The sequence below is a fragment of the Mirounga leonina genome, unplaced genomic scaffold (genome assembly GCF_011800145.1).
Source record: "Mirounga leonina isolate KUSES-001 unplaced genomic scaffold, KU_Mleo_1.0 Mir_154, whole genome shotgun sequence".
Lineage (NCBI taxonomy): Eukaryota > Metazoa > Chordata > Mammalia > Carnivora > Phocidae > Mirounga > Mirounga leonina.
Window position 1 is genome coordinate 60,518,772 of NW_023270389.1, and position 13,037 is coordinate 60,531,808.

The 13,037-nt window shown below is 41.5% G+C and overlaps 1 protein-coding gene across 1 annotated transcript in view; it reads left to right on the forward strand.

Moving 5' to 3' along the window:
* Positions 1-438: 438 nt before the first annotated feature.
* The window catches only part of EXO1 (exonuclease 1), a 37,622-nt gene continuing 25,023 nt past the window's right edge, over positions 439-13,037 (forward strand). The window contains exons 1-8 of the mRNA XM_035010943.1: positions 439-531; positions 907-1,349; positions 2,679-2,852; positions 5,328-5,447; positions 8,499-8,622; positions 9,577-9,714; positions 10,658-10,870; positions 12,150-12,337. Coding sequence (XP_034866834.1) covers positions 2,692-2,852; positions 5,328-5,447; positions 8,499-8,622; positions 9,577-9,714; positions 10,658-10,870; positions 12,150-12,337 — 944 coding nt within the window. The 5' untranslated portion in view covers positions 439-531; positions 907-1,349; positions 2,679-2,691. The remainder of the gene's footprint in view (positions 532-906; positions 1,350-2,678; positions 2,853-5,327; positions 5,448-8,498; positions 8,623-9,576; positions 9,715-10,657; positions 10,871-12,149; positions 12,338-13,037) is intronic.

Here is a 13,037-nt window from a genome sequence, read left to right on the forward strand (position 1 = left end):
CTGCAGCCCGCCATGCAGCTGTCTCTGAAGAGCTTTGGGGTCAACTGCACGCCACAGAGACTGAGGCTAATTTGCTGCAGTGATCTCTTTCAGGCTTTAAAACCCTACACACAAACACGCGGGGGCGCTCCTTAAACCAACGCAGGCCCGACGTGAGGCCGCAGTCAGCAGAGAACTACAACTCCCAGCAGCCCCGGCGAGAGCGAAAACTACCAACTTCCGGGAGCCGTTTCCCGTGAGCCAGCTGCTCCAGCTCCGCCCGCGCCTTCGGAAGACCGCAAAGTATCCTGGCCGGCAGCGGCGGCCGGGGTCGCAGGGTCGCAGCCACATGGCGTCCGGCGAGGAGCGGGGCTCGGGTCCCGGAAGCGGAGGCCGCGAGAAGCGGAGCCGGCGCCGCGGAGGGGCGCTCTGGTGTCACTTCCGCTGGGGCGGGACCTCAAGCTCTCCCGCGCAAATTGAAAAGTCTTGGGTGCGCGGTTGCCACCCGGCTGCCCCTGTTCCGCGCCGACTGCCTCGGGAGCTCTGGCCCAGGTGAGTCGGGGGCGTCGGGCGCAAGTTTCGGAGCCCTCCGCCTACCTGACCTGGAGCGGACGGGGAGAACCCTTCCCGGGAAGGGAGCGGAGCGGGCTGTGCTTGGGCTCAGGGTGGCGTCCTCTCGGGACTCCGGTCGTCCAGGACCGGGAGGAGGGGTCCGGCGGGGTCTTCCCGCCCCGGCCGCAGAGTCCCGAGTGCTGATCGCGGTGCAGGCCGAGCCGAGGCTGCCCTGAGCGCAGGGAGGGTCTGCGGGCGCAGGCTCCCGCCCGCCGGACTTCTGCAGGGCTGCCGCCCAAGCTAGCGGCTCCCCTTTCACCTGCAGTCCCCACTCTTAAATGTGGAAAAGTGAATTTTCTTCTTGATGTCTTGCAGGCTGAAGGAAGCGTGTCTTCTGGAATGGGCTTGCGGGCCACTCGTGCACAGCGTGTGGACAGGAGTGAGGCGGTGAGGTCGCCGGTGTGGTCGTACCTCGCGGGTGGCAGGCGGGCCCCCTGAGATGGTGCCCGCCCTGTGGCCCCAGGTCATTCCCACTCCGCTGAAGAGGAAACGTTTAGGCGCCGTATTTACCTAGCTTAGAAGAGACGTACAGGTTTCGCAAAATGTGTACTACCTCAGTTTCCCTCAAAGGGGAAGAAGACTCTTTTTAGAGGCATTATCTGAGAGGTAGGAGGCTAATTGCTTCTCTCAAACCGTGACTTGAGGAACACCTGCATCCCAATTACCTGCCGTATTTAAGAGTCGGAATCCCCCACCCGTCTCCACAACTGGTGAGTGCACTGCTGGCCTAGAGCTCCGAACTTCGAGACAGTCTCAAGGTGAGGCGGGTTCTTACCCTGTTCTTTCTGCCTTCCCCCACAGACTGAGTGTGGGGGGGGGGGGGGGGGGGTTATGTTATGAAACACTAAGCAGCTGTTCAGCCGCATTGCTTTTACTTTTTATCTTGAGTGGGGTGGGGGGTGGGTGCTAGAGCTGACTCTTGAACCACAGGGGTTAGAACTGTGAGTGAGGGTCTAGGGGCGCCTGGGTGGCTCAGTCGTTGAGCGCCTGCCTTCGGCTCAGGTCATGATCCCAGGGTCCTGGGATCAAGTCCTGCATGGGGCTCCCTGCTCCGCGGGAAGCCTGCTTCTCCCTCTGCCACTGCTTGTGTTCCCTCTCTCGCTGTGTCTCTCTCTGTCAAATAAATAAAATCTGTACAAAAAAAAGAACTGTGAGGGTCCGTCGATTCGCTGGATTTTTTTTTGATAAATGCAGTACAGTACTGTAAATGTATTTTCCTTGTGATTTTCTTTCTTTTTAAATTTTTTTTTAAGATTTTATTTATTTATTCGACAGAGAGAAACACAGCGAAGAAGGAACACAAGCAGGGCGAGTGGGAGAGAGAGAAGCAGGCTTCCCGTGGAGCAGGGAGCCCCATGCAGGGCTCGATCCCGGGATCATGACCTGAGCCTAAGGCAGACGCTTAAGACTGAGCCACCCAGGCGCCCCTCCTTGTGATTTTCTTAATGCCATTTTCTTCTCTCTGGCTTATTTTATTTTAAGAATACAGTATATAATACATATAACATACAAAATATGTGTTAACCAAGTTTATGTAATTGGTAAGGCTTCTGGCTATTAGTTAAGTTTTGGGAGAGTCAAAAATCATATGTGGATTTTCCACTGGGTGGGGGTGGGTGCAAATAACCCCCGTCCTTGTTCAGGGGTCAACTGTAGTGCTTCAGAAAGGTCTGAGTCAGCTCCAGAATTTTTGCATAGAAGGGACTTAAGGGCTTCTTCCTGGGTGGAAGGGGGTAGATCTTAATAATGCTTTTTTGGAGAGAGAGAGATTCTTGCACTTTTAGCACTTCCTGGGTGCCTATGCTTGGAACACACATGATTCCAAGTGGGAAAGCACTTTGGAAAGAATAAACGTTACGGAACTATCAAGTGACGTTAGAGTTGGTGATTAGCATAAATATTCTAGACTGGAAATTCTTGGCAGGAGCCCAGTTGAAGTATTAAAGAGCAGTGATTCTAAAATATCTAAGCAATAACAATGGCTATATCAGTTTCCAAGCCCTTTTTCTTATTTTTTTAAAACTTTTGAGTAAATATATTTTGCTCTAAATATTGCTGTTTTTCCTTTCTCCTCTCACATCATGTAGTTAACTTGGCACTATGGGGATACATGGATTACTGCAGTTTATCAAAGAAGCTTCTGAACCCATCCACGTGAGGAAGTATAAAGGACAGGTAGTAGCTGTGGATACATATTGCTGGCTGCACAAAGGAGCTATTGCTTGTGCTGAGAAACTAGCCAGAGGTGAACCTACTGATAAGTAAGTTTGGACCTTGTATTAATTAGTTCTTTGTCAACTAAGAATCAGACTTATATTGGGATCGTTTTCATTCAATGCCAGGTTTATTAAGAAGTGAGACTGAGAACATTGCCAAATCAGGAGCGACTTCGTTCTGTGATATAGTATCAAGACACCTGTAGACAAAAACCAAAGACTGTGTCCTTTATTCTTTACCTAAGAAACTGAGCCCAGTTTGCAAAACAAAGCAGTTACTTCAAAGGGACAAGGTGTTCTGACTCCTTTTTACTTGACTTGGGGCCCAAGGTGGTGGGCCTTGCTGATATCCAATCATAACTGCAACTTCATTTGAGGCATGTTCCATGGACTAATATCTTCTCTATTTTTTTACATAGAGACATTAGAAAAAGAAGCAAGTATAATTTCGGAACAGAGATTTTCTGGAGCGATTTGATCACTATTATGAATTTTCTTTTTTGCAATATGTAATTTATCTCCTGGAGGAAAGGCTCCCGGATCTTGATATGACTTAATCACAATGAAAAATAGGAAAAATGTGTTAATGCTGTTTGTTTCCTGGAGGAAAGAGGGAAAGTCTTTATTGAATGGCCGATATTTCAGGCTTTTAGGCTTCTCCAGTTAATTTGACCAAAGGTGACCTGGAACAGTACGTGTGGGATCTGAAGGAGCCAGAGCCCTGCTGCCACTCCATCTGAAGGCCATTTCTTTTCTGCCACTAAATTTGAATAGTGACAGGTGTAGCTGAAGACTATAAATTTTCCATTCTACCTGCAGTATTTCTTTGAATATTCTTCACAGGGGAAGAACTTTCTCTAGTTTTTTGTAGTTCTTGGGATTCTGAGATTTTTGACTAATTAGAAGAGTAGTCCAAAATACAGAAAATATCCTTTATTAGAGATGTCATTGATGAACTCCACAGACCTGCCATGTAGTAATTTATTGAACTAAAAAGTTTCAGGACTTTCTACAAAGTATTGTGGACTTTAATTTTTTTTTTTCCTCACAGCAACTAATAAGACATTTTTTTTTTTAAGATTTTATTTATTTATTTGAGAGAGAGAGAGAGCATGAGAGGGGGAAGGTCAGAGGGAGAAGCAGACTCCCCGCTGAGCAGGGAGCCCTATGTGGGACTCAAACCCAGGACTCCAGGATCATGACCTGAGCCAAAGGCAGTCACTTAACCAACTGAGCCACCCAGGTGCCCCAATAAGTCACATTTGATAGAGTTTATTTTTCCTTTCTTATCCACCTTTGGATGGGGATATTAACTAGAAAAGGTCAGAAAATATGGATAAGTGTATGATAAGCCTTTATGACAATTATAAGGAATGAGGTAGATCTAATATGCTGACCTGGTAAGATTTCTGCAACAGGTGTCTGATGTTTGTATTCTGTCTGATTAAAAAAATAAGTGAATTTCCTTTGAGATTTATTATGATTTTATATTTGCTTTCCCCTATCTTTTACATGATACTTCATTAGTAGGCCCAGAATTAGTACAAAGTCACTGTTCTGTAGACAAATACATGTCAATACATGTCTGTTGTCACTGGTTTACAATAAAAAGAAGGACCACATAGTCTTTCATTAAGATGAGTATTATGTGATTTAAAAGATTATCTTTTAATATTATGTCTATTTCTGTTCTTTAGTTAAAATATCCTTTTCTTTATAAATGATGGAAGTTGTAATGTGGCTCTTCTTGTTAATTGCCTTGCCGGAATAAAAAAACTAAAAGCAATACATGATCCTTGTTTAGATCCTAGACTGTTGGGGGAGAGGGGTAGCAACATTGTGTTGGAGCCAACTCATACAAGTTTGCTATACACCATCTTCTCCCAGTTCAGCATTTGGTGACCCCGCATTGGTAGTTTATTCACCATTGTAATATATTCATGTCAGGGAATTTGACAAATGCTCCGGAGCAGGCACCCCTTCCCACAGAACTGGTTGTTAAACCTTTACCAGGACACCACTGGTTATAAGAAATACTGGAACAATTGGACAAAGTTTAATATAGACTGTATGTTAGATGATACTTTATTGCTTTTAAATAACTCGGGTGTGGTAATGGCATTGTTGGAGGAATCAAATATTTATTGTACTGTTCTTTCAATTTTTCAGTAGATTCGAAGTTTTTTGAAGCAAAACAAAAAAAAATAGGGGAAAAAGGCAAGATTTGGAACCACAAAATATCAGAACTGGAAGGGATGTCAAAACCTTTTCATCTGCAGATGAGAAAAGCAGGGTTTGCAGCATCAAATAATCCATCATTTGTCACATAGACCATTAGGATCCAAGGCAGGATTTGAACCCAAGTCTAAATTAGAGTTTCCATTTCCTGTGAAAACATTTGCTTAAAAAAATAGTAAAAACCTTCTCTTTCATAATCTGTCTCATCTGATTTTAAAAAGAGCAAGAGTATTACCTTACAAGATGCCACGCACCTAAATGCGTTTTTCTTTATTTTCATAGGTATGTAGGATTTTGTATGAAATTTGTAAATATGTTACTCTCTCATGGGATCAAGCCTATTCTCGTATTTGATGGATGTACTTTACCTTCTAAAAAGGAAGTGGAAAAGTCTAGAAGGGAGTAAGTTGATTCTCTAGTCACTCTCTAATTTAATTGCATTTAAGTCTGATGCTGTAGTCTTATACCAATTCTCTTAAATTTTAATTTGTTGAGGCTTGCTTTATCGCCTAGTACTTGAACAAATGTCTTTAAATGTTCCATGTGTGCTAGAAAGGAATGTGTATTCTCCAGTTACTAAGAGGAAGATTCTATATCTGTCCAGTAAGTCAAGCTTATTGATTATGGTGCTCAAATCTGTATCTTTACTGTTTTGTTTGTTTTTTGTCTTTTTTTTTAAATTTTTGTCTACTTAATTCATAAATTACTGGGAAAAGTATGTTAAAATTTGGTAGTGGATTTGTCATTTACCTTATAGTTCTGTCCACTTTTTGTTTTGTTTATTTTGAATCAATTTTATTGTTGCATTCAAGTTTAGAATTAGTTACATTTTTGTGGTAAACTGAAACAATATATAGTGACTCTTTTAAACTCTAGTTAGGCTTCTTTTTCCTAAAGTCTATTCTGTTTGATATTAGCATACCTATAACTTTTTTCTATGTTCTACTGTCTTTTTTTTTTTTTTTTTTAATTTGTTCACCTTTAGCTTTACTCCATCATTGGTTTTTAGGTTTGCCTCTTATAAAGAACACATTACCATGTGTATGTGTGTGTGTGTGGTTTATTTTTTATAAGATTTATTTATTTGAGAGAAAACTCATGTTTGTGTGGGGGGAGGGGCAGAGGGAAAGAGAGAATCTAGAGCAGACTCCCTGCTGAGTGGGGAGCCTGCCTGCCCATGGCTGGATCCCAAGATCTTGAGCCAGAATCAAGAGTCAGCCACTTAACCGACTTAGCAACCCAGGCACCTTATGTTTTGTTTGTTTGTTTGTTTGTATCCATTCTGTCCATCTTTGCCACTTCTTGAAATCTTTTAAATGGAGAGTTTATTCCTTTTACATTGACTATTAATTACTAATATATTTTAATACATTATTTCTCTTGGTATTTTACATTTGTCTTCTCTTTTTGTGTGTGTGTGTGTTTTGTGGTTTTGTTTTTGTTTTTTGGTAACTCCTACCTTGCTTGACTTCTGAATTGATTGTTTTTCCACCCTTATTATATTGTCTCTTTTTTCTAGTTGAAAAGTGAAGCATTCTGTTTCTCTTCTTTTAATAGTTACCCTACACATGTTATCATTCATATTTAACAGATTCTAGTTATTTTATAACAACAGACCTTAGAAGGAATTTCTTTATTTTAATAAAGCAACTATGCCACCTCATTCATCCATTCTTCTTTTCCTCCTGTATTTGTTCTTAGGTCCAGGAGTCATTATTTCTGTATGGGAAAGACCACTGGGCTTAGTTGTCAAAGGTAGTGTGAGTCGCACCTGGATAGAATTAAGCCTCGCTGAGGGAGCATTCTGTTAGGGTGCTGCTTTCTTGGTTTTGCTCTCTCTCTGGGCCTAGAATCAGGTGAGAGTTTTTCAGATCTAGGTTTTTCAATCTAGCTGACTTGGAGGGCTCTGATTCTTTTTTTTTTTTTTAATTCCAGTATAATTAACATACAGTGTTATATCAGTTTCAGGTTGGAGGGCTCTGATTCTTAAAGCCAGAACTATATAAAGTTTATTTACAAAGGAGAAACTGAGTCCATATTCTATTACAAATAATGTATAGTTTACTAAATATACTCTTAATAAAAAATTAGTAGATTCTAGGTGAGTTCTAAAAGGATGGATGACAGTCCCAAACTAGTATGGCTAAAGGATTAATCCAAATCAGATCCCACCTGGGTGTCTCATATTCTTAATTCTAATTGCAGATACTTATTAATTTTCTCTTGCTAAGCTCAAAAATGGCTAAAAAAAATGTTACAACTGTCTGTCTGTCTGTCTCTGACCTGTGAAGTCTTTTTGTCTTTGTAGGATGAGCTTTCCCTGTGCCACTGTAGCAGCGGGAGAGGCACTTAAAATCCTTTTCTACAAGTCTCTTCATCTGTGGAGCCCAGTCTAAAAGTGGAACTAGGGAATGTGTGTGTATGTGTGTGTGTGCACATTTAAAGATCAGAACCTCATGAGTTCTGATTGATTCTTCCAGTTCAGACTCAGGACTGCCGGGTTTCTTCTCCCCCCCGCCGGCTCACAACTGTAGGGTTTCTCCTTCTTCTGTAATACATCTTTATCTCCTTTCTTCCATACTGAGAATCTTAATTTTCAAGGGCACGGGGGGATGAAGTTGCAGTATCTTATAATGACTCACTTATCTTTTTTTTTTTTAAGATTTTATTTATTTATTTGAGGAGAGAATGAGAGAGAGCATGAGAGGGGGGAGGGTCAGAGGGAGAAGCAGACTCCCCACTGAGTGGGGAGCCCGATGTGGGACTCGATCCCGGGACTCCAGGATCATGACCTGAGCCGAAGGCAGTCGCCCAACCAACTGAGCCACCCAGGCGCCCATGACTCACTTATCTTATCCCAAAATAAGTATAAGTATTTTATTACACTCAACAGTAGATTCAGAATTAAATACTGATACTACCACTACCAATATGATTATTGAAAACAGTTAAAATTTCTTCTTCCTTCGCATATGCTCTCTCTTTTCCCATTTTAAAAATAGCAGTTCTATATTGTTAGAATGTGTACTATCACTGTCTCCCTGTTTAACGGTATTTGGTATTGATTCTACAAATTACCACATATTTGCTTGTTATAGACCATTCTGCAGATGTTATTTTGTTTTTTCTGAAATTTGTTTTCTAGTAGATCCCACAAGCTCACAGAAGTGGTATTTCTCAAGTTCTTCATATGTTGATAAAGGTGCACCTTTATGCTTGAAAGTTAATTTTGATGGTGTGAAAGCCTTGACTCACATTTTCTTAAGTGTCTTAGTTACTCCATTTTCTTTTGACATAGAGCATTGCTGTGGAAGTCTGAGGATAAGCTTGTGTGTGCGTGCATTATAAATCACTTGTGTTCCTTTTACTAGAAGCCCAAAAGATTTGGGTTCATGTTCTCAGGGACCTGGTAAACACTATCAGATGAGTCAAACTTTTTTTTTCCCCTTGCAGAAGACGACAAGCCAATCTTCTTAAGGGAAAGCAGCTTCTTCGTGAGGGCAAAGTCTCAGAAGCCAGAGAATGTTTTACCCGTTCTATCAATATCACACATGTGATGGCCCACAAAGTCATTAAAGTAAGCCAAATGAGAAATAAAACCAAAGTAACAAATGGCTAAGTTCATCAAAGCTAGTTATGAGTCATTTTTTGGTGGGAGGAAAATTATTCTAGGCCTAACCTCAAGGAAGGGGCAGGTCTCAGGAAGAAGGGAGCAGTATCTTTCAACAGAGGAGAGGAGTCCAACAGTCTGCAAGGGAGAAATCCTAAGGACTAAGGGACGCCCTCCCTTTCTAGATATTTGAGCTTGGTGGGCACCTTGTTCCGCAGAGATGGAAGGGATCGTTCCTGGAGGGCCAGTCTCACCCCACTGTCATGTAGTTGTTAACACTTAACACCTCTACTCTTCATGGCCGTGGGATTTGTCGAACCAGCCTCACTGGCTCAGGACCTCTCAGACCCCTAGTCTCCTCAACCTGCTTCTGCACAGAAGTTTCTTACCACCATAGATCTTCTTCTGCGGCCGGCAGCTCGAGCCCTCCGTTCCCCTGCTTCAGGCCTCTGTTCAAATGGCTTGGTAAACAGGAAAATAAATACAGAGATTAAATTCTGTAGTTTTATCAAAACAGTGTCAGACACACTTTCGTAGTCTGAAAAGAAAGCATGTTATTTTTATGGGGAAAATATATTCAGAGCTCCAAACAAATGTCTTTTATGTTTTTGGAGCATAGCCGTTCTTAAGATGCAAGCTTTCTTTCTACAATTTGAAATAATTTTTTCTGGCTTGTAGCTGTTTCTCTCCCTCTGAATATACAGCAGTATTTTCTCCTATAAATTGATTTTTTAAAAAAGAAATCTTTGTGGCTATATGATTAGTTCAATATGTGCTAGGACTAAAAGTGGAAAAACCCCAAAGGAAATGATTTCTGAAAATAACATGAGCATGTACATGTTGAGGCTGGTAATGAGATGGGAAGTTATTGAGTTCTCTCTAGATACTCTGCTGGAGATTGACTACGACCTTCTCTGGCAGGCTGCTCGGTCCCAGGGAGTAGATTGTCTCGTGGCTCCGTACGAAGCAGACGCACAGTTGGCCTATCTTAACAAAACGGGTATTGTACAAGCTATAATCACAGAGGACTCTGACCTCCTCGCTTTTGGCTGTAAAAAGGTACCTGACTACAACTATATGCTGCTTTTCTGTGTAGTTGGCAGTGGTGTAAAGCAAGGAAATAAGGTTTTTCCTCTCTAGGAATCATTAATACCCGCAGTTAATATCTACCTACAATGATGATAATTTTATTTAAAATGAAAAGAAGGGTTTTGCTGCTTGACATCTGTGCAGTCTGGACACTTTCAGAATAAGCCCTTAAGGTTAGAAGGTTTTATTGTTGTTTTATCCAAATTCTTCAATAGAGCATAGACTTACTATTTTTATTTTTGGTATAACTTATATGCTTTACATTTTTCAGTTAGGTGAGGTAAATAACTTATCCAGCCCGTTGCTTTGCAGTTATTTAGAATTATGTATAAAGCTGTTTAATGGAACATTTTATCATGAGGTAGTAAGGGGGGAATTAAGATACAAAACTACAAGATGATATCATTTTTGTTACTGCCAATGTTACTTATATCATCTCTAAATTTCATAGATGACTAGAAAGATCTGTCAGAGGATTAATGCCGGGTAACAGTGATAGATGAGAGATGTCAGGCAACTTCTGTTTTCTTCTTCCTGAATTTCTATGTTCTCCAAATTTTCTACAATGAGCATGTATTACTTTAAGAATAAGAAAAAGGATTTTTGTATGAATCACTGTTTGATCACCATGACAATCCTGGATGTCAGTGGGAGGTAAGAGGTACAGAAAGGGCATTCTTTCTCCCAGAGTCAGAACAAGGGAGTCCTGGCACATGACCTGGTCTATCCTCATCTATGCTTCAGTTTCATTTATTTGTAGATTTCACAGTAATTAACTGGCCTGCCTATCTCTCCTCTCTCTCAGTGCTATGATAAAGAACAAGAAAGAATTCTTAGAAATATTACAGTGGATTAGATAATGAAAAATTAAAATGACCCTTATAGGTATTGACTATTTCCCTTCCTTTTGAAGGTGATTTTAAAAATGGACCAGTTTGGAAATGGACTAGAGATTGACCAGGTGCGGCTGGGCATGTGCAGACAGCTTGGGGACGTGTTCACAGAGGAGAAGTTCCGCTATATGTGCATTCTCTCGGGCTGTGACTACCTCTCCTCGCTGCGTGGGATTGGCTTAGCAAAGGCCTGCAAAGTGCTAAGACTGGCCAATAATCCAGACATCGTGAAGGTAAGAGTGAGTCGCCCAGTCCGGTTGGGTTTCTGGAGCATTTCTTACGTCAGAGATAAACCCTTCAGAATATGAATTTTAAATATTCTATCCTCTCAGTATCCCATATCATGTCATCAAAAGGACAAAATGACTAAAACACTAGGATTTTGCTTTTGGCAACTGATGGACCTGCTTTAAGCAATTGGCAAAATTTTTTAAATGAAGACTAATGTAAAGAGACTTAAGGGCAAAATGTTCTAGATAGAATTAATGTTAAAATGTATTATCTTTCAATTTCTGTCCTATTCTCTGTAGTGCTGGCTCTCAAATTTTTTGGTCTCAGGGTCCCTTTACCCTCTTTAAAGCTCTTGGTGGCAATAATTTTTGTTAAATGGCTTATAGCTGTTGGTATTTACTGAATCAAATTCAAACAAAGATAAAATGTTGGTTAATTTAAAGCTAACAGTAATAAATTCATTACATGTTAGCATATGTAGCATATTTTAATGAAACATAGCCGTGTCTTCTGAAAACGTGAAAATTCTGACAGGGATTGCACATTTATGTAAATATCTTTCACATGGCTTGATAGAAGACAGCTGGGTTCTCCTACCTACTTCCTCTGATGTAGTATCATGTGTCCTGTGTCCTCTGGAAAACTGTGACACCTGCATCACCGCTCGATCATTTCTCTGATAGCTTTACCTTTAAAAAAAAAGGGGGGGGGGGCAGTATATGTTGAAGAAGCTCATTTTGCCACCCCCGCCCCACTCCCCTCGGCGGGGAGTGGGGGGGCCCGAGGGGAAGGGAGCCACGCACTAACCTGCCGGTGACCCCAGGGCCACTGACTTCTGCTCTCTGGCTCTCCCCTTGTTCATCTGTGAGTGTGGTAGGAAGTATTTAAACCACTACCAGCTTTAATCATCCATGACTCTAACAGAAGTTAGAGGTCGACTTCATTTTAATTCTCGGGTTTTGTATGTTTGTATTTTGCTGTGTGGATGAAAGGGACTTTGAGGGTGGGGAATATGTCTTAATGTCACACCTGGGGATATAAACTAGATGTGTAACTGACTTGTTCATAATAATAGAAAAATTGAAGAAAATGCTGTTACAGTTTTTAGTGATATGACATGGTGGTCGTGTTTGCTGGTAGAGGCTTTCAGTGCAGATAAAATCAATTGATTTTCTGTCTGTCCTCAGCCTCCTCTAATGTGAACCAGTTGATCTTGGTGATGATATACTCCCTATTCTGTATTTGCAGATAACTAGTAAATATTTTTACATTCATTATTAGGTTATCAAGAAAATCGGACACTATCTTAAGATGAACATAACAGTACCAGAAGATTACATCAAAGGATTTATTCGAGCCAACAATACCTTCCTTTATCAGCTAGTTTTTGATCCCATCAAAAGGAAACTCATCCCTCTGAATGCTTACGAAGATGACATTGATCCTGAAACACTAAGCTACGCTGGGCAGTATCCTTTCTGAACCAGAAAAGTAGAATTTTGCACTTCTTCCATATTTTTATGGTGAAATTTTTAGTGAGGCATTCAGTAAAAAGTCTGCAAATTGTTTTTTTGTCTTTTTTATAGTGAAACCTATGTCTTTTAATTATCATTTTAATTATCATGCTAGTGAAAATTCAGAGCATCTTTTTGTTTATAAACCTGCGGCTCATCTATCATAACGTGCTAATTACTTGGGTTGCCTTGACAGAAACCTGTACTGAGTCGGTCACTTAAGGTACACATTCCAAAGGTGGTACTTCTTGGTCGGCAAGTTCCACTTCCTAGGAGGGGCATTGTGGATGTGTGAGCCCACCCGTTGAGGATGCCCTGCACGGAGACCCTGGCTGCATGCACGCAGGCTGATTCAGAGCTCAGTCACATAGCCAGTGGCCAGGACTCCTTCTCCGTCTCCCTGGGAAGGAAGTGATGACGTAGGCTTTGCTTCCAAAAACAGCCAGCCCCTACAGTGACAGATAGAACCTAGCAAATGACCCCTGTGGTTGTCGTCTCCTACAGTGACAGAAAGAACCTAGCAAATGACCCCTGTGGTTGTCTCCTACAGTGACAGAAAGAACCTAGCAAATGACCCCTGTGGTTGTCGTCTCCTACAGTGACAGAAAGAACCTAGCAAATGACCCCTGTGGTTGTCGTCTCCTACAGTGACAGA